Source organism: Poecilia reticulata, chromosome 14, assembly GCF_904066995.2.
Source record: "Poecilia reticulata chromosome 14, P_reticulata-male-v2, whole genome shotgun sequence".
NCBI lineage: Eukaryota > Metazoa > Chordata > Actinopteri > Cyprinodontiformes > Poeciliidae > Poecilia > Poecilia reticulata.
Window position 1 is genome coordinate 7,013,381 of NC_088843.1, and position 22,650 is coordinate 7,036,030.

At 39.4% G+C, this 22,650-nt stretch overlaps 1 protein-coding gene across 1 annotated transcript in view; it reads right to left on the reverse strand.

Moving 5' to 3' along the window:
* dchs1b (dachsous cadherin-related 1b) overlaps positions 1 to 22,650 on the reverse strand; it is an 88,434-nt gene that overhangs the window by 50,711 nt on the left and 15,073 nt on the right. The window contains exons 2-4 of the mRNA XM_008427253.3: positions 21,485 to 22,324; positions 21,198 to 21,395; positions 19,608 to 20,381 (exon numbers count right to left, since the gene is read on the reverse strand). Of these exons, the coding sequence (XP_008425475.2) occupies positions 19,608 to 20,381; positions 21,198 to 21,395; positions 21,485 to 22,306 (1,794 nt within the window). The 5' untranslated portion in view covers positions 22,307 to 22,324. The remainder of the gene's footprint in view (positions 1 to 19,607; positions 20,382 to 21,197; positions 21,396 to 21,484; positions 22,325 to 22,650) is intronic.

Here is a 22,650-nt window from a genome sequence, read left to right on the forward strand (position 1 = left end):
GTTGTTGTTGTTGTTTTCAGGAAAAACAGTTTATTTTAGAATTAAGATTTCTGTCTTTGCTTTTTGCATGGACGGACGGATGGATGCTGAATTTCCCTCAGGATTTTTGTGTTCAAAATAGTTTAATTGTGATGTACAAAAATTTGTGGTGTTGACCATCATCGAGGTTAAGGGTGAAATAAAATCTAATTTTATCTTTAAAACAATGCATTTAGAAGATAATCCCAAAACGGCAAGAGATTTAGGAAAAGTACTTCTCTCAGAAATATTTTTAGTAGGTTGAAGGAAATATATTTATATTTGGAGATCTCAAATTGCTTTGTTTTTCTTAACTGACCAACTGCAAATAAAAATAATTTTGTTTCTTCTGTTTTCTTCTCGAGCTCTGCATTATTAAACATTAGACAAATGCCAAAAACAGTGCTCCCCATTGTCCAAGAACATGTCAAGCAAACTCTGCATCCATCGTTCATCGTGCTCTTTCTGTCACAAAGAGGAATTATGCAGGTTTTTATATTTACTTTGGTTGGCCCATCTACTCCTGCATGTCAGTCAAAGATTTGCTCAGCATTCTTTTGCATGTTTCTGTTCACATATAGAAGAGTAAGTCTTCGCTTGCCCAACCTAAATATGATGGAAGTTGCAGCTGAGACCCACGGATGGAACTGTCAACTGTAATTCAGCCCGAGGTTTTAAGGTGTAAATGTACCTTTGTTTCTCACACCTGAGAAATCCTAGCACATCTGACACAAGCATTCTGTTTTGCCCAGCTTTGCACAAACCCTGACTTGGTATGAATTCAATCCCTCAGCCACTGTTTGCTTCAAAAGGAGGGGGACACTGATGGAAAAAGCAGGTTTTATATTTTTATGTTTCAAGCTTATCTTAACCCTAACACAGGCAGGAGTAGAAAATAAATTACAAAACGTATTTGATGTGACCGCTCATCTTTTTAGGCCCACATTCAATTTATTTACATATTCAGTGTTTTGGCTTTTATGAGCTCAAATGGTAAAACAGTTTAATTTTCTGAAATGGTATTCCTTAGTCATTTCCCATTAGTTGTAAGACTTTCAAAGTCAATGTTTTTTTTCACTTTTATAAGCCAAACAATCTCATCACACAGCAGTCATATAAAAAAGTGACACAAAAACACCACTTTTCATGATGAACCAATACTGTGCAGTTTTGTTACATAAAAACAAAACAGCAGCAATTTAATTTTCTTAAATGATGCACACAACTAAGTGAAGACTGAAGAAAATTTTATGGGGCCAGATTTTCCATAAGTGGGAACTCCAGGAACATTTGCCCCTCACTCTACATTTCATTTTTTATGGAACCCTTTGGAAGCAGTTGTATGGGTTCTTACCGACACGCAGACAAACGGCATATTTTGTGCTGAAAGATTGTCTGAACTTTTGGAGAAAATCCTGCACCTTCCTTTGTCTGTGAAAGTTGGAAATTGATGTAGTCGATCCATTGTTGATGGCTTTGTTAATAACTTGTAAAAAGATTCACCTTTACCATTTTCTGATCGTCATCACTGACGCAGAGTTCAAAAGTGTACAGGGATGTTCTCCATCAGTATAATTCCCATGCTAGAAAGAGACTGAATGAAACTGGCAAAAACTAAATGGAGTTCTAGTGAGTACAGTGTGTTTTTTTTTTTATATTTGCGTGAAACGAGGCCAATAGGGAGTCCCAAAGCATACGATCGTGCAGGACTGTTCTTATGAACCTCACACTTGTTTAAATAAGTGTACAGATGTTGACAGGGCGGTGAATATAAAGTGAAAGCATTCACACAAAGTGATAAAGTGATGGATTTATTAACTGTCTAATTGTCACAGCCCTCTGTTATCTTGGCTGTCAAACTATGTTTGCGTCCAGCTTGTACGTGTGTGGTTGTGTGTGTGTGTGCATGCACATGTGCACATGTGTGCTGAAGTGTGCAATATGCAACAAAGTGGGATTAATGGAACACTCAGCACACTAGCTTACACACTGACCATGTAGACCACCAGCACCGCGTTAACCTCATATACGTAGATATTGGATCAGAGAGATTGTGAAATCTAGAATAAAAGCTGAGCATGAGTTTTTCTCCGACACCACATGTGTGTCTGTCCTAGTCATTTCATTGTCTGTTTTTTTCTTTTTGTACTAGCTTTTTTTTTACTTTGTAATTCAATATTTAAAACCCTTAACAAATGTGGAAACAGATTCGGTACATCTTCTTGCACTGATCCTTAAATGCATCATTTTATCTGCTACCCTGGTGACTCGGGATATCTGATTTAGAATTTCAGCCAAATGCTTTCTGGTGTGTATCATCGTGAAGCCAGTCCAGAAAGAGAGAGAAAAAAAAGAAAAAATTTGCACCCATGCATGCAATCTCAGACACCCGGAGAGTTGTGCCAGAATCTCTTCTATTCATCAAACCTGACCTTGTGAAAATGACAACCTCAGTGTAATCCTTTAAATCACACAAATGAAATAGCGAGCAGCGAAAAAAGACCAGAACACTTTATTTTAACATGCAGAGGCTGAACAATATTGGGGATAATATTGAATCCCTAAAAATTAAGTGGAAATAAAGAAGAGATCAAAAAGATGTTATGTTACGAATGAAGATAAAGGAAAACTCAACTATTTTTGAAGAAAGTTCTGAATTCTGAGCAGTAACCATGTAGGTTATGTTCTGTGGGATGGGGAGCAGGCATCAATTAGGCTAAATATTTCTTCCTTCACAAAACATAGGTGTGGTGTGTGTTGTAAAGCCTCGGGTAGCCGGATTAACCCTATGATGGTCCCTCCCATTCGAGTGTTTAAACAGGGACAGCTGCAGGAAGGCAGGACTAAAGTGCATGTCAAAAGATTGGGACTGGATAAAGAATCAGTGGTCTGCTGTGAAGAGAAATTCAAATGATTAATTATCCAGAGAATAAAAGAGAGCGTCCAGTCCTCGCTGTGGTCTCCAGCTTTTGCATTTTGCAGAAACGACAGTAATAGAAATGACTTTTCAGTGTCACTCTGGGATTATGAAGGCATATAAACACATCTATGAACACATGGAAAGCCAAGTCCCATAAACTGACATGAATAGGTTTACTACTCCAGTTTGAACACACGCGCACACACACACACACACACACACACACACACACACACACACACACACACACACACACACACACACACACACACACACACACACACACACACACACACACAAGCAAGATATTGGGGCAGTCTGTGAGGTGATTGTTACCAGATGGGGGGGAGGTCATCAATCTAACCCTACTCTGTGACACAAAAGATTGCAGGGACATTTCCCTCATTCTCTCCTCGTGTGTGAGGATGCACATATGTGTGTGAATATAAAAGATTTTTCAAACGATTCCAAGCAGTTCCAGGGAGAAGGGGGGTCTGTTTGGTTAATGAATGAAGGCTACCCTCTCTTCTCATACTAGATGAGCTGGCAGCTGGCCCGTGTATGTCCCATTTAAAAGGAGACATGTTTAATTTGACAATTATGAAAACAAAGGGTGTCATTCAGAGCCACGGTGAAAGCTGAGGATATTACAAGCATGTGTGTGTCTTTAAGGACATTTTTTTATGCTAACTCAGTGTTTCTCAACCCCGGTCCTCACCGCCTCCCTGCCTGGCATGTTTTAGATGTGCCTCTATTCCAGAACAGCTGATTCAAATGATTGCATGAACATCAAGTGCTGCAGAAGCCTGTTAATCACCCAGAGATACAATTCAGGTGTGTAGCAGAAGGGAAAAACCTAAAGCATGCAGGACAGGGGGGCAGTGAGGATCAGGGTTGAGAAACACTGTGCTAACTGATGAAACACCCAGATGTTGAAGTGCTTAAGACAGGGGAGCCCAAAGTTGGTCCTTGAGGGCCAGCATCCTGCATGTTTTAGTTCTCTCCCTGGTTTAACGCACCTGGATCAAATGATGGCTCGTTAGAAGCTCTAAGAGGAATATTGACAATCTGAAAAGGTTTTTACTACCACCAGGGAGAGAACTAAAACGTGCAGGATGCCGGCCCTCGAGGATTGACTTTGGACACCCCTGGCTTAAGATAAAAAGCTAAAATCAAGCTGAATTGCCTGTGTGGATACACAGAGAAACCCCTATAAGTTTATAAATTATTATTCTTATTAAACATGGAGAACCAAAGTTTAGTCTTGTAAATCTTTTTATTTTTACTCTTTTTTTTTGCTGATACCCTGATCTTTTTGTCTTTCTTTTAGTTTCGTTGTTTTGTTTGTGTTTCAGTATTCGTTGTTGAAACTATGGTCCTAGTTTACATGATTAAAGACACGTCATAGCAATATGCCTTGGTAAATATATTGTCAGTGCTGCTGAATGTGGCTCTTACTGAGAGATTGGAATCAGTACTAATTATTATCAACAGGTAACAACTTCATATAAAAAGAGGCCAAAAACTAGCGCTACAGATTTATGTGCATCTTTACTTCACTTAAGAACAACAATAAAGAAAGACGCAATAATTCTAAACGTGAATTTACTTTTCCACTAATTGAAACCACAGGGCTGCTGCTGTGCCAGCCAAATTGGTTCAAGTACAGCATATTTACAGTTGTGGGAATAAGGCATTACCTCAGTTTACCCCAAAGCTGCAGTAGACCACAGAATTTTAAAGGTGATGCAAATAAAGCCGACTCACAGCGTTCCTATGCAGCTGGCCGGGTATTATTTGCCTCACATTATGCCACACTTCAGATACTGTTAAAAAAAAAGCACGTCGAGATCTTAATCATGCAGACACATTATCCATTTTCAGAGTCTGCATGAAATTATGCCACAAAAGCTTGCACACATCCAAACTAAACACATCATCCTTTATACAACATAAACAACTATGCAGAGTTAAAGCCTGATTTTTAAGGAAGTATATGAACACATTTTGGCGTTAGGAATGCAACCGTTTTTCTAAATCACAGAAAATTGCTGTTCTTCGAACAGCTGCACGTAATTGTGAGCATTTATAGGCCTGAAGCCAAGAAGCAAGCACATCTTCATGTATGCTACATATGACCCAAAAAGCATTAATTCAAACTGTGTGGGTTTCTATGTAATTTATAATTTTTTTAGATATAATTTGCAATAATTTATTCATTTGGCTACTTTGTTCAGACAAGGCCAGACAATTCCATCAGTGTGCTTATCAGAGAATAAAGACAACAAGCCTGGTCCTGAATAATTCCCTCCGTCGCCCCTTTCTTTCCCCCACCGCCTCCCTCCTCTCTCTCTCTCTTTTTTTTTTTTTTGCTTCCCTGTGGTCCTGAGAGTCCCGTTTCCATGGTTACCACTGAACGATGGCTGCAACCGTTTGAAAACCATCACACTTATCCCCCCACTGCGCACGTTCACCCGCTATCTACATGGAGTAACGGCGATCATCCTTCACGTGGGTATGTATTCACGCGAGGAGTGTCTGTCTGCTTCTTTCTGAGCCCACTCGCAAAAACATGACCCCACTCTCCCTCTGACACTCATGAAAAATACGCCATGGTGGAAGATTGCTCCCTGCATGCGATGCGCGCACACTTCTATCCGCACTCCTCTGGTTCTAATTCACAAAGACAGATGGTGTTCCCTCAGTGCTGCCATTATGAACTTATCAATAGCATGTCGTCTATCACAGTTATAGATTTCGTTTTGAAAAGCAAAGGGAGACAACTTGCTTAAACATGAACCAGACAGATCTTTTCTTTGTAAAAAATTTTTTTAAAAAAATCAGCCGTGCTAAACACCCTGTAAGTCTGAAAAGCCCACAACCAATTTGCACAAGCATTGCCCATTGCTTTGGGAGCTATGCAATTCCCCAGTGCAATGTTCCACTTTTTCAATTTATTTATGTATTTATCCATTATTCTCAACAGTGTGTGTGCAAGAAAGGTGTGGGAAAAAAAAGAGCCAGCCTGTTTCAAGGGCACACTCAGACAGATAGAGGTGAAGTCAGGCACACAAACTCACACACACTTACACAAACGCGAAGCGGTGATGAATTGGCTTTGCACCACCTCCCCCTCTCCTCCCTCCATGTCTCTCATTGGCATGGTAACCGTCGGCATCGCCGCTCCCTCTTGCCTTCATCCTTTTTCACACCAGCCATGCCTTTCATCAGCCTTTCGATGCTGTCTAAGATCTGCTGAGTTGAAATCTTTCCAGACCCTTTTACCACTGGATGACAAGTCAATCCCTTATCAAGCCATCTTCACAGGTTTATTGTGAAATACCGAGGTTAAGCTGAAAAAAACGCAAGCATTTTTTAATCATAAGGTAGTTTCATTGTGGTTTTGTAATGCATTTGAACAAATTCGGTCTATGTTGTGAAATCAGATTTTTATAAAGCACTTGAAAATGAATCATTTTTAAGCTAATACTCAGCACTGTAGCACTTATTCGTTCACAGACCCCATTGTCTTTCTTGTCTGAAGAATCAATTAGTATTTCATTTGATCGTGTAGGAACTATAAAAAGATAGTTTTTAGCTCCCTTTTTCTCATGTTTTGTGACCCGTAGTCCAAACCCTTTCTTAGTAACCATTTACACCATTTTTACACCATAAAATTATCAAATGGCTTTAAATTTAGAGTTTACTTCCAAACAAAGCTAATCAAGATTAAGAGTAAATATCCACAGATGTACACACATTTTGCTGCAGCAATTTCTACTATATAATGGTGAGGCCAAATAACACTTGGAATGCTAAAACTTTAGTTAATTTTCTTCTTTTTTTTTATAACAGTAAAACCCTGTTTTACAGTAATTCTCACTCCAGACACAAGGTGTGGCATCGGCTCTCCTAATTTAAATAAATAATGTTAGAAAGACTAAAATAAATTTTTTTGGATTCTGTTGATTATAGTTTACAAATGGAAATCAGAATAAAAAATATATAAAAATAAAACTGAGCAGAATTTTTTTTTGAGCTTTAATAAAAAATTTTAATTGGTTGCCAGGTTTTGATGATAATTCGACTATGTGAATCAGATATGGAAAAAAACTGTTTCCCTTCCATTTAACAGAACTGGATGTTGCTTAACTCATAGCTTTTTAAACTAATAAATAAATCATCCATCCAAACTGTGCAGCAATAAATTTTCAGTAAACTTGTGATCATTTTCTGCCTATTGAACTAAAACCTTCACATTTTGCCACCATGCGAGGCTGTTGCTCAAGCCCATGTATCCACAGCAGAATACATAAGAATTCCTACAGACTGATGCAATGAGAGCCAAGACCAAAGAGGTGGGTGCTGATGGTGCAGCTAAAGCAGAACTGGAGTTAATGATTCCCACACCTGCAGTCGACGGTGGTCTTCTTGCCAAAACCAGCTAATCCAGTGTAGGTGCTTGTGTTGCCAAAAGCGAAAGCTACCCATGATGCATGTGTGTGTTTTTGTAACATTTGAGAAAGGACAGATTTATTTTAAAATGAGAACATATAAAGTAGTATAAATGTAATACCTGTTTTACACAAAACTAATTTTCTTAGTTATTTTTTTTTAAATGTAATAATTTATTCTTATGTACATAATATTTGGAATCTACTTCATTTTAATTGTTTATCTCATAGCCTCAAGGACTCAAACTGCAATCTAATATCAGACTGGATCATTTTGTTAGAATAGAAAGTATATATCAATTGCAGTCTACAGCATATCATCTGTTCTGCACTTCCTGTGATCTCACTTTCTCCATCTGCATGACTTGAAAGAATAATCCTTCAGATAAGATACAAAGGCTCCAAAGAAGAGAAAATACCCTTCGATAGATTTGCATTAGTCCTCACATCCGGCATGAGAGAAGCAGTTCTGGTACACTGAGATCCTTGCAATCAAGCAGCTCTTCTGTAATTGTCCCCTGGAGTTGTGCACAAAATACCCCGTACAGTCAGCCAGTGGTGTGGGTGTCAACTAGCATGCACGTGTCCCAGTGTTTGTGTGGAAGCTCGAGTCTACATAAATGTTTGTACATGAGGAATGTGTGTTTATTTGTGTGAACAGCACTTGACCGACTCAGAAATTCCTTCCAGGATTCTAAATTGATCTTTCCCAAGAGACAGGGATGCTAGCCGATACACAAATGTCTGCAACTAATATAGACACAACTCAGTCAGTCCATTAGCAGAGACAATCGGTCATGCAATAAATACAGGAGAAATAAAATTTCAATGCAAGGCTCACCTGCAGATGTTAGCTCAAAATCCATAGTGTTATTTGAAGAAATCAAAAAATCTGCTGTTGACAGTAATCTACTATTTTTTTCCCCCCATCACTGACCTTGATTGCACACCAGCCAATTGAAAGTTCAAAATATTAGTCTGTTGGTGAACACATATTTGTAATATTTACCACGTATGCTGACAACAAAATCATTCTTTGTGGAAGTTATTACAGCAGATTTGATTTGGTCATTTTAGCTTTCAAACATCTGTCATGGAACATGATGGATTTGGAAATACTGGCAGCCTTTTGGAAATCTGAGACTTATGGTAAGGACCTGAATTTTGAAGGGCAAACAGTTGGGCAGTGGAGTTTCTATTTTGCAATGCTGACAGTGCTAGTCATGCCAACTAGATAATATTAGAGCCCAGGGTTGGGGTTGTCTTTGTTTTAAAAGAGACTGCATAAATCTCTGATCTATAATTTTCAGTAGGTCTTTGGGAAATTGTATTTTTGACATGTACATAGTCGGAAACTCACACAGCTTGTAGTAAAAAATACTGCTTTCCACTCTTTTAAAAACAACTAATTACTTATACAATAGACATTCCTTTGCAGCTTTCCAACTTCCAACTGTTCCCATAGTAGATGCTGAAGAAACCACACTGCTGAGCCAGAATGTGAAAACATTAAACTCCAGTAAAAAACATCTAATGAGGGTTGGTTGGTACATGCAGCTTTTCTTGCTGTCATTTCTTTTAATTATTTCAACAGGAACACAGTCACAATCATCTTTTAGCAACTACTTCAGCATTTCTGATTGCTTTTAAATGCTAAATTCTCTACAACTGACATGTTATTTCAAAGCCAAGAGATTTATTCCAAGTAGTATAAAGAGGTTCCTAAACTGCACAGTGCACTCAGGGCGTGTTTGGCCACAGTGAAGCCGTTCCAAAACCACCGAGTTGAAAATGGGCCGCATGCTCAGAAAAATGTTGGTTCTCCTAAATTGACATTAAATCTGACACATCCTTACTCAAAAAGTTAAATCACATACAGCAGCAAGACCAAGAATGAGGATAAATGAGAGGATTTACCTTTCCCCAGCCAACACCTCGGCCACGCCAGAAGGCTGTAAATGTAATCAGTGCGAAGTTAAAACGTCACATTGCAACTACTGTTTCATGTCAGAGAGATTCATCCCGGAGTCCTTTTGCAGCTCCAATAAAAACATGTGATGTGTGATCTGAATTCTGTCATGCGGCTTGTAAGAGCTAGACCCTGTGTGGCTGGCAGTAAGGGAATACTGAAAGGTGGTGGGGGTATGAAAAATGATTTCCTGTTAATGACGACTTAGAGTAAGGCTGTTTGAAATTAGGAGAAAGACCACCACAAAATGGATCAAATGCAGTTCGAAGAAAAATGAATACATATTTTAGATAAATAATCAAACGATACCCTTGTATGACCTCTGATATAAACAATTTCTCCTAAAATTTGTCAGAAATAGAAGAAATACGACAGATTAAAAATTCATTCAAATGTTTTTTTATTAATGTCCTGCCACAGGGGACAAATAGTATTTGCTGTCGTCTGTCTTTTATTCATTCAAGTCAATTGAAGATTTTCACAGTGAATTGAAACAGAGTCAACCATGTGGCCGTGTTAACAGGAAAATTATTTCCACTCCTGTTGCACTTCCATCCCTGTCTGACACAGCTGCCTACAACCACACAGTTGCATGCATGAGGGCCGCCAGTGGAAATAAGCTTTCTATTTTATGTGGTTTCGACTCTTAAAGCCTGTGCTCTGGTTTCATCCTGTGCTGCAGTTAACCTTTGTGCTCACATTTAATAATAAATAGAAATACTAATATGCCATGCAATATGCCATGAAATGTATGTGAAAGTGCCAGTTTTTAGTGCTTGGACAGCCAAGGAGCTAAATGGACTTACAGAAAAAAAAAAAGAAAACGAATAGAAAAACAGCAGTGAAGGCTACAGAGGGCAGGTGAGAGGTTGGAAAAGATTACTTGTGAAATATTCTAGTGGAAATTTTCACTAACTGGAACCATAAATAAGCATCTTGTGTGGGGGGAACTGTTCTCATAAAAGCCAAATTCTGAAGAAAAGATAGTCTGAGGTGTACGCATGACAGATGTGCATCTGGGAGACGCATAGAGAGCAAGAGTGGATCATTTTGTATAGAAAATATCCTTCATTGCTCTCAGCCATTTCTGTGATGTCAAACAGACGAAGCTGAATGAGACATCAGATTTGTTTAACGCTGTGTCTTTTGGCACCACTGAGACATGACTGATCTGGAATATTACTCCCTTTTCCTCGCCTTTCAACATCCATATACATTTGAGTTGCTGAGGAGGAAGTCATAGAAGACAAGTGGGAAAATTTGAACTTGATTTGAAAATCAAAAATTCCCTATTCCACTTGTTTACATATCAGTAAATGCACCATTATCTGGACACCAATTTGACCAATAGTCATCTGCGCAGAAGCTTGTCACGGTGAGAAGAACAGCTACGCTTAGTGCCATTGAGGGGTTTAAAAACGAAGTCAAAGGAAGCACAGAAATCTGAATTGCTGAAAAGATTTCTAGGACGGGCGGCAACATATTTGCAGTTCATTCAGGCTGTGAGAGCTTTTAAACTTGAAAAAGACTCCTGCAAAACAAGATGGGGTTGGAAATCCTGATGACCATTTGGGACTTTATGGTAAGGATCTATTTTCTCTAATAAAAAAAAGAGACTGATATGTTGTCACTCTTACCAGACTGTCCACATGAATTGCTAATGTGAGATGTTAAATTCAGTTTAAAACTCAAACACTATCATTTCTTGTTTGTTTTAAGATATTAATAATAATGTGTTTTACAGTGACTGGTCTCCCCAACAACTTGCATTTGCCACTACTCCTGATGTAAAGAATTACTGACTGGTCATGGCAAGAATCCCAGAAAACAATAATTTAATGGATGTATATGCTCTTTTTAATATACTTCTTAAAGATAAATTGGAATGAGCTAAAATGTCTATTGGCAGGTCAATGTTTTTACAAAAACTAGGGGTGGGAAAGCAAAGACTGACGCTCAAAAGATGAAGAAGAGAAAACTAGAACCTATGTCTGAACTGTCTTTAACCCTTTTGAAGGAGAGTAAAAATAAAAAAGCTGGGACACTAACAGCACTGGTTGAGTTGAACTGGTGCCAGAGTTATTGGTAGAACACACTTTCATACACACAAATATCCACTTGATTTTAAAAATTCATTTGTTCTGTTACACTGTGAAAAACACTGTTCTTGACCCCCACCGACTTCTCATCTGAATCTCTCAATGACAGAAACTGATACACTGGGAAGAAAGCACTCATACCTCACTTCACTCTTTAAAGACCGACCACCTGCTGCTCCGAACTGCAGAACCTTTCCAAAAGCAAATGCGACATGGAGAAACAGAGGAAGCATGCTAATTTACGGCAACTTAACTTGGTGTGACGGAAAATTAGATCAGTAAGACCTAATGAACTGCAGAGAACCTCGGGCTCGACTGCTGTTCTACTGCAGTAAGACGATGACCTTTTTGTATGGCTGACTTTCCAGTTTTTTAATATGGCTGACGTTGTTCCTTCCATTCTCAGGCTGCAGAGAACAGGGAAAATAGATGATTTAACCAACAAGCAGCTAGACAGTGATGAAGTACTGACTCAAAGAGAAAGTGAGTGCTAAAGAGGCAAAAACAAAAACAGAGCAGGGAAGCTGGTGTACAGAGATGCTGGAAGAAAAAGACAGAAAATAGGTTTATTATGACAAGTGTGTGCTCTCTGTTCAAGTTCAAATTCTAGTGACTGCATTCGTTTTGCAATGTGGTGTTTCACAAATTGGTATCACCATCTTTTGCTCTGGCTGAACATGTTCTCACACTAGAGAGGCAAACAACAACAAAAAGGCTTTACGTTTTGCAAATGTATTATGCCTGTGCTTTTTGTCTTCAACGGCTACGTTTAAAGCACTGTCAATGTTAGAACACTGGACTGGATTAAAGCTGCAGTAGAGAACTTTTGTAAACAATAGGTTTATTACATATTTGTTAAAACTGTCACTAGGTTTCGACATACTGGGTCCTATTACGACACACGGTCACAAAATCTGGGCAGCCGCATGGTCATCTGCAGAATACTACAACAGGCCTTCCCAGACGGATACAAATGACTAATTTTACATTTGCCAGGAATTGAGGCTGAGTCTAGTGGGTGGCAAAACATGAATTTGGTCTGATGATTGTTTTCAATTTGCTGGTTCATTTTGGGAAAACATCATTAATTCTACAAAATGCAAATTTTATTACATTTTTGTTTTACTATGCTTTTACCGTTTCCTCGAAAGTGACATCCAGAGTTTAACTGAGTTAAACAAAAAGTAATGACAAAGCAATACTTAGGAGGACATGAATCAAAATGCAGGTGAGTACAAAGAAGTACATATTTTTGACAAAGCAACTATCAGAATAAAAGCCCGTGAGACATGAGCTGAAGGGGTGAGTGGATGAAAAGACAAACAGAGAGAAGTAATCCATAACAGGTGAGATGAAGAAATGAAAGAGAAGGGAGTTAAAAATGGAGAAATGGAGAGTAAAAGGCAGCGAAAGAAGGAAAGCTCCTACTACCATATGGTACAGAGTATTGGGCTTAATGAGGCATAAGGCCATCCCCTCTACAGAGGCAACGGCAAGTCAGGTCACACATGAATGAACACTGATAGGTTTGAAACATGGCATATCCCAACAACTTGTGATATGGAACTTAAGTACTGCTTTTGAAAGCATTTCCACAAAAGAGCTGAAAAATGTTCCATGCACAAGGAAAGCTGTTTGATAAGAGTTCAACATTTGAAGTCAATTACCACTGAAATTATTCTAACAGAGAGATATTTTCAAGATCAGTGGAAAATCTGGGCTATTTACCAGTCGCTGCACTGGAAAAAGAATGTTGTGTGCTTTCGCCGTTACGTTACTCTGCGTAGATCCTGGTCTTAGTAGGACAACCAGTAATTGTAAAAAGTGTTTAAAGTACAACAATAGTATTGCGGTAACATTACAGCATAGTTCAAAGTGCACTGCTTTATTTAAAATGGATCTTTGCTGAGGAAACGGTCATTATGGAAACTGTCTGCAACGTGGATTTTTTAACCTCACAGAGCAAAGTCTGAACTTATGAACTGTAACCACAGAAGATCAATTTTGCCCATGTTAGACCAGCTGGCATATCCAAGAAGGTTGGAGGTCTTTTAAATGTAAAGATTATTTGGATTAAAAATTCAAAAAGTAAAATCCACCTTCAGTTGGGATTATGACAAAATACCATGACAAAATAGCTGCTGCATTAAACAAAACATCTTTTTAACTGTCTTGCTCAAAACAAACTGAATAATCAAAACAGCCAAACATCTGACAACCATAATTGAGTCATCGATAAATCTGGGCTTCTATACAGGGAAACCTCAAACTCCGGGCTTAACATTTATAGGGATGTCTAAGTAAGTTTTAAGGACCGATATTACTTCAGCTTTTGAAGATAAAGCCTAGCTCATTATCTGTAAATTTCACAGGCACAGCCAAGCCGTAATGGATTTTCTCTCTGGGATCTGAGTCTCCAGTAGCAAACAGGTGATGAATTCTCACTGAGTGATGATGGATGTTATGAGAATAGCTCACATAGCAGACACACTGTCTTGATCCCTTGTCACACACATCCTGTCAACATAGCCCGGACCTAGGAGACGTGTGAGTTGGTGAGAGCGAGTCGGGTAAATTGACAATATGTGTACCGCAGAGACCAAAGCATGTCAGAACAGAGCCAGCTGTTAGCAGCATGAAATGATTCACCAAATTTTCGATCACAGTGGTGTCTCTTTGTGTGTGAACCCCGGCATTTGTTAACATTTATCACCTGTTAGATTCTACTGACACATTTGGTTCCAGGGATCACTGCAAACCACAACCTGTCTTCGCTTAGCTCTTGACCCAAGGGAGAAGATGCTAACAGATAAATCAAAACACATAAAAGATAAAGCTTAAACAAAGCATGGCGACTCTTTATTGACCAACTGGCAGTTCGCAAAAGCAAGCAGGACTAGAAACATCGACTGGACAATAAATTTTATCTCCCAACACATTTTTAAGCCTAATAAAATTCAAAGTGGGTGTTTTGTGACTCTGGGCTTCGACAGACTGTCTAAACTCCAAGTGCAAACTGTGGTTTGTTCTGGCTCTGGTTTCTAAAGAGAGGGGCCCAGATTCCGCACGACCCCAGCAGGAGACTAGTTGAGTCTTACAGGAAGCTAGAGATGAATAACCTCCCTGCTCGCAATGCATCACCATACGTCTCCCGCTCCATTGATATGGGTTTAACAAATGCAATTAGTCTCAAGAGCATATGTGTGTTTGTTTTAAGTATCATTAGTATTTCATTATACGGGGGCTACAGAGACTGCAGGCAAATGGTTCTTGAATATGGCTGTCATGCCAAAAGAGCTGATTGCTCTGACAGAACAGGGTGTTGTGTTTGTCTAAGTGGTTTTGTGGGAGATTCAGAAGGACTAACACCACCTGGCAAAAGAAATGTTCCTCTCTCCTGTGCGTAAGCTCTGTTTCCTTCATCTTCACACCGTGCACATAAGCTCTTGTTCAATACCTTCTGCTGCTTTTTTAGACTTACATCAGCAAATTTTCTCATTGGGCACAACTTAGAAAACAAAATAAAATGAATATTAATCACCTGGAATCAAAATGTTCCCATTGGGGTCCACTCAGTTCTTTTGGTGTATCTTTACAAACAGAACAGAATAAAGATGCAAGGGTTTCATTGCAAACTCGTACTGCAAAGATGTACTTGATTTAACTACAGCAAAGACTGATAAAAGATGAGGCAGCACAGATGGTACTACTTTATGTAAAAAGTGGTATTCTCAAAAGAAAACAAGACTGAGATACTTGTAAAAAATTATTTTAAAAATCTCAAAGAAATTTTTACACATAAATATCTGAGGCGTAACATGCTTATCTGACGGAATTATATAAAATCTAATAAAACCCATGGCTTTCAGGGTTATCAGAATAAGATTTCTTGTGTAATTCAAACTCAACTTTGTCCCTGCCCTATCTGGTGCATTTCTTGGTTTTCATGATCCTGTTTTTGCACAAAATGTTCTCTCACAAACCCCTGAGACGTTTACCGAAAAGTTAGATTTAAGCTGAAAATGAAGTTGGGCAAGATAAAAAAAATAAATCCTGCTTTGAACATCTTACATAGTTTTGTTCAATCTATCATTTAAAAATGCAGAGTGCATTGCACAACTCCAAACCTAACATTTTATCATCCAGCTGTATTGACTGAACAGTAGCTTAAAAGCTAATGGGAGCTCTAGAGGAGATGTAACAATTTATAGCTCAGGTAGTCATGTACTCTACAAATATGACTTTCATGAAAGAGTGAAAAGAAGCCATTATTTAAAGAAAACCATTAGAAGTGCTTGACCAAAAAGCCCTGTAGGTCACACAAAAAACATGGAATAAGTTGCTCTGACTAGGAGAGACCTAAATTTATTTTAAATACTTTGTGTGGCAAAAAACTAAAATTGCATGTCAACTTAAACATACCATTTATGTTCACAGACACTTTATATCCTCTCCGATTGAGTCTGAGCTGTTTTGTAAAGAAAATAAAAATAGCTCAGTGAATAGGCATGCAAAGCTGATATTGAAATACTTCAAAAGACCTGTGTCTTCAATTGGACCAAATGGTGATAGTTCAAAGAGTTGACTCATGGAGGCTGAGTACAATTGCACAACACACTTCTCATATATTGGTTTGTAAATATTTTGAAAATCGTGGAAACCTTTTCCTACTGCTTTACAAATAGTCACTACTCTGTGTTACATTTTCAAATAAAATTCCCTTATATCTATGGAAGATTGTGTTTATAATGTCACAAAATGTATAAAGCGTAAGAGGTATGAATAACTTTACACTTTATCTAAGTTTCTAATCACTTCCATATGTTTGCGTTTACTTGTTTTCTTCCACCATTCTCAGAACATTTGAGAACAGCTGAAATCGCTTTTCTTTTCCATTTTGCAAATAAAAGAAAACATTGTATGCGGTCACTAAAATATGGTTCAATTACACAGAACTTTGTCACACGGATACCTCAGCCCTGTTCTAGAGAGTCACAGTCCACAAGAAGAACGTTCACATTGAAAATGCAGATGTTGTGCAATCTGTACTTAGAATGTCAGCATAATACTTTGTAGCCACCAAAACATTTGTAATTCATCGCAAATGGCTGACAAATCTTTGTAGGCAGGTTTCTAATGCTGACCAGAGCTTTATTCACTGTGGGCCCTTCAGAAAGTTGCATCATCCAAAACCACATGATGATAATCCCTGACTCATTTGTTTCTTATTGCTTATGACCACTCACATTTCAATCAGTGGAACTGCATTTTACTAACATACATTGTGAAACATCTGAACTGCCGCTGTGGTATTCTACAGCAGCTTTAACGAGCAAAAATCCCTCTCTCAGATGTGCTCCCAAATGAGCACATCTGTGTGTCTGTCTGAGTGATTGAGTGCCGTTTAACGGGCCTGACCTGAAAACCACATGCTGAACATCACAGGGGAGACGCATCACCTGCTGAAAGTGATATCTTGGCCTCAGGAGTGTACACAAGTACCCGCAGACAGATGCGCGACATATATGCACCTGCACATATGTTTTCATTAGAGCTGTTCACTTTGATTTTGCATGCTTAATTTCCAATAATGTGGTTCTTTTGATTTTACCTTCTTGTTTATCGCACAAGACATCATTTTCCGTTTATCTGTCTGTCTGTCTGTCTGTCTATCTCTCCCTCTTTTTTTAGTTTTGCTCAAAATAATTTGAAGTCCACAAATGATGTTGTGACACCAGTGGCACATGTGATTTATTTCATGAGAAGAAACCTTTTCAAAGTAAAGCAATAATACTACAAATTATTTTCTACCACTATTTAAAGATAAGAAGAGTAAATCAGTTAGCTTGAAGGACGCCAAGTAGCTACGCAGGGAGAAGGTGGAGGTTTGCATCACGATGCACTTATAATCCTTCTATAATCATCTTGAAGCACTCTGAATCACACCTGAACTGAATTATGAAATGTCTAACTATTCCCACCCACATGTAAATACAATAAACATGCAACTTTCCAAAGAATGTCACTTTTCATTCCAATCTCCAAATTCTGGTTGTTCTCATGCCCTTTAACACCTCAGATTATGGAAGTGGCCATTAAGAATATGTTTCCTATACACACTAACAGTCTCTATAACCTCTCATGCCTGGGAAATACTTGAAGGAACTAGAGGAAAAGGAAAGCAAGGAAACCAAAAAATAAATAGGCCCTTTGTGTTGTGGCTGCATAAACAGTCCGGCACATTAAAGATTACTGGAGTGGCCAAACTGATAAGACACTTCCTACGCACAGAGTGGAAGTGAGTATGCCTGAGCAAAGAATGAGAAGGAGTAAAAAAGAGATGTACTGAGAAAGATATTAAGAGAAACAGCAATGGAACAAAAAAAAGGAAGAAAAACCATAGGAAAACCTGGAACCGAACCATAATCAAAACAAGAGCAGCACAACCCGTACATTTTTTTGATAACACATTTCCTTGCTTAGATATTAAACATTGGCTAGCGTACCCTGTTTAATACACCCATCCAAACCCCAGACCAAGCCAGCCAAGTCAGCATGATAATTTCAAAATCCAAACACTGATTGCTATCTTCTATAAATATTGGTACAATTCTGAGAACAGTCCACATTTGTCTTGACTCCCGGGAACGTGACAATAGCTCACAACAGCATTGCCTATTTCAAATAACATCCCACAAAAAAGTAAACTGAGGTGACCCAGATCTTCAATTTGTCCTTAACTGACAGAACAGGATATTGAATGCTCCGAAATTACACAATTAACAATAATAATAAAGTTCATGGGGGAAAAAATTGAAAAAATGATTTATTAGGCTGTAGTACTGCCTGTAACATCATGTGTTAGTATCCGTGTCTCTTCTAAGCAGCCAAATATTCCACTGACTGAAAAAAGAAATTTAACATTAGCTGCCATTATGCTGCAAATCACAACTCTTGCTCAGATACTCCTAGCCTGGTCACGCCAAGAAAAAAGAAACCCTGAAAAACGTGTTGGAATGAGCACATGAAATCTTAGTCATACTTCAGTCTACTGGAAAAACCACCCATAATGTCTGGCATAGGATTACATCAGAACCTAATGCCAAAATGTCTTCTGGCTAGGAGGGATAGATGGTTGCAACTGTTGCAACAGCTAGGTTGGGGGACCACATGATTTATGAGAGAATTATAAAATTTATGAGAGAATTATAAAAATTCAGCAGGCCAGTAAACTGATTTCCACAGACAACATTTGTGAAAGCAACCAATATGAATGTAAGAAAAAAAAGAACTACTTCACTTCAAGTTCGAATAGTGTGATCAGTAGACCAGGACATTTTATGTGAATGCAGTCCAACAAGCAGGGCTTCTTTAAATACCTTGAGGATCAGTAATAACTCCTATTCTTGATTTCCTTTCCCTTTGCTTCTCAGAGGAGCAAAACCAACCTGTACAAACAGATGGTCTAAACAGTTCATGATGAAACTTTAAGACCTTTCTGGAAACAAACAGGCAGACTTGAGCTTTCATTTCTCACAGAAGTTCTCCTATTATACATGAGCTGCTGGAATTGTGATGAAAGGAAGGCAAGAAAATCTCCAGCGAGATAACGGACAGATACTTAGAGTTCACCGTATGCAGCTGGATTGGATACCATGGTTACCCCATGGGGTTAGAGAAAGGACATACAAGAACTGAGTAAATCTGCTTGCAGTAGCTTCAGGAATTCAGTTAAGGTTTCACTCCCTTGTCTTTCTTAATGGCTTTTCTTTCTTCCTTTTATAAATCTTTTCCTCCTAAAATAGCTGGTGAATGAATAATTTAGACCTTAGACACAGAGCATTCTCTTAGACAACCTTTGAACCGGACCTTTGCAATTGTGTTTTATTTTATGCATAAGTGTGAGTTCCAGACAGCTTTAAATTCATGTATAAATCAGGCTTTTGTATTAGATATAAATGTCAAGAAGATGGTGCAAGAGAAAGGGCAAACTTAACAAAAAGATAAGAGCACAAGGGAGATATTTATGCTAGGGGTTTTTACCTTTATAAGTAGGACAATATTGTACTGGTGAGAATAAACATAAACTTGTAGGTAAGGTAGCAAAGATGCCCAAGGGGTCAAAGTAAACTTCTTGCTTTTCTTACCTCTAAGAAGCATGTTCCAGCTGAGGTATTCTCCTTGATTGAAGCATTGTAGAAACTCTTGGAAAACACAGGCGTGTTATCATTAACGTCCTGTAGCACAATATCTACCTTCACTGTGGAAGACAGTGGCGGCCGACCACCATCCATCGCAACAACAGTTACACTGGGGGCTGGCTCTGATTCAAAGTCAAGAGCTGTCGCTGTGGTGATTATCCCCGTAATTGGATCAATTGAAAACCAGTCAGAGCGAGAGTTTTTACCCTTTAGCAGGCTGTACCGCACATCTCCATTGGGACCCTGGTCCTTGTCCCTGGCCGTTACCTGAAGAACAAACGATCCTGGGTAGACCACCTCAGGAATGGTTTGCCTGTAGGCCTGCTGGTCAAACAGTGGAGGGTTGTCATTGACATCCGTCACCTGGATGGTGAAAGATGACTCTGCTCTGAGGGGAGGTGTGCCTGAGTCTGTGGCCATCACCCTGAGATCATAGGAATCCCGCTCCTCTCTGTCCAAGATCTGGTCCACATATATCAGGTAAATTATGCTGTCTTTGGTTGTTAGAGCAAATTTCCCATCGCCCCCCTCCAGGGAGACATTGACATTAGCATACTCTCCATAGTCTGGATCAGTGACAGAAATCCGAGCTACATACTGGCCTGGCTGGGCTCCTTCTGAGATTCTCGGGGAGCCATCCTCACTGAGGAAGATGATGGTCATGGTAGGCTGGTTGTCATTGAAGTCACGGACATGAATTGTCACAAATGCATTGGTCACCTGGGAAGATGTAAAAGCAAGATCACAATTTTTCCTCACAATTGTTTTTTTCTTTGTTTGTTTTTATAGAGCCAGTAAACATTTGCTACATTGCTATACTCTGCAGTTGCTTTGTTTTTGCCACAAAATTGCTAAATAAATCACCAAAAACATGTTACTATGTTTTTAAATAATTTATATGTAAAAATGTCATTAATAATAATCACCAATTACCGTGTTTCCCCGATAGTAAGACACCCCCGATTGTAAGACGTATCGGGGGTTTCAAGGGGGTCGGCTAATATAAGCCGTACCCCGAAAGTAAGACATATGTCTTACTTTCGATATGTCTTACTTTCAGGGAAACACGGGGGTATTGCCACCTCCCTCTCATCTAGCTGTGCGCCGCCTCCTGCCCACGTCCGCACCGTCCCTCTCTCCATACGTCACTGCGTCGTTCCCTGCACTTGTCACTGCCGCCTCCTGCTTAAAATACGGTAAGCAGGAGGCCGCATCACAGGAGACTGTGATACGGAACCACAAGCAGTGCTTATACCATATGCTACCGTATATTTTTGCCCCTAGACATGAGCGCTTCCGGTTCCAGTGGTAAAAGGAAGAGTTACACCGTGGAGTATAAAAAAGCGATTGTCGAATTTTTTTTCCAATATAAGACATACCCCGAAAGTAAGACATAGTGGGGCTTTTGGGGATAAAAAGAAAGTAAGACACTGTCTTACTTTCGGGGAAACACGGTAGCATCAGCATTTTTACCTACAATAAAAATTGTCCATTGTGCCTAATGCTCAATGCAGTGGATAGCTGTAAGGGAATTACCTCAGGCTGGCTAGCATTATCTTTGGCCTGGACCACCAGCTCATGGACTCTCTTCAGCTCAAAGTCCAGTGGTTTATTGAGAGTGATGACTCCTGACTTAAGGTCAATGACAAAGTAACGGTCAGGATCACTCTGGCGACGGTTGATTTCATAAAGGACCAAACCATTATCACCTTCATCTTCATCAGTTGCAAACACCTGCAAAGACAAAGAAGGTCAAACATTGAAGTAGCCCTGTCCACCTTGTTTAAGTCACTAGCCAAGGCACTAAAAAGACTTGAACTGACCTGTAAAATGCTACTCCCTTGTGGAAGACTTTCAGAGATGATTGCATGGTATCTGCTCTGATTAAAGGCTGGTGCATGGTCATTGATGTCCGTCACTGTCACTTCTAGAGTCATAGATCCTATCCTTCTTGGCGAGCCTCCATCAAAGCCCTCTATCACCAGGGTGTACGATGAGCGCTTCTCCCTGTCCAGCAGTCCATTGACCACCAAGTCTAGATAGAGAACCTTGTTTGCACCCCTCTTGGTCTCAAGTCTAAATGTTTGGCCAACATTGCCCTCGCGAATAGTATAACCTTGGGTAGTCAGCTGATCCTTGTCAGCATCAGTGGCAGGATCCAGGGAAAATCTTGTCCCAACCGCTGTGTGTTCTGGGATTTTCAGAACAGATTTCTTTTTGGGGAACACAGGCGCATGGTCGTTGACATCATTGACGGTGATAGACACCTGAATGGTTGTGCCAGTCATTGTCACCGCAATGAAGCTGTAGTGGTCCCTCTCCTCTCGGTCCAAGCTGCGCGCAGTGGTAATGATGCCAGTGGTCTCGTCGATGTGAAGGTCGCTGCCGACGCCTGTGCCCTCATGGTCAGAGATGAAGTAAACAGTCGCTGTTTCACCAGGTGGTAGCCCTGCACTGATGTCACCAACAATGGTCCCTGCTGGCTGGCCTTCATCCAGCTGGAGTTCTAGTACTCCATAAACAAGAGTTGACTGAAATAGGATAATGAAAATATAGAAAAGGAGCTTCTGTTGGCCAATGCTTGAAAGCAGACAGGGTCTGCCCACCTGAGCCCTACGTCTAGACCCTTTACTTGTTTTTGGCATGGCTGGCTTCTGTTATACCTGGAAGGAAAGAGAAGAGAAATCTATATAAGCACATGTTTTTTAAGAAATGTTTGCACTTTAATTTATTTTCATTTCATGTTAAATGTCTTGGAAAATTTGCTGATCTCTTTCAGCACAGAAAGAAATAAAATGTTTTCCATATTTCAAACCTCAGCATGGATTCTAAATCCTCGGTTGACAGTGTGCTAACACTTTTACAGTCCGGAACCAATATTAAAGATGTTTCCTGATGAATTTCAGATTTTTTTCCACATGAAGAGAACATATATAATGTTAGGAAAGAACTCTTCAGCAGGATCGCTGAGGCTTTGAAAAAAAGCATG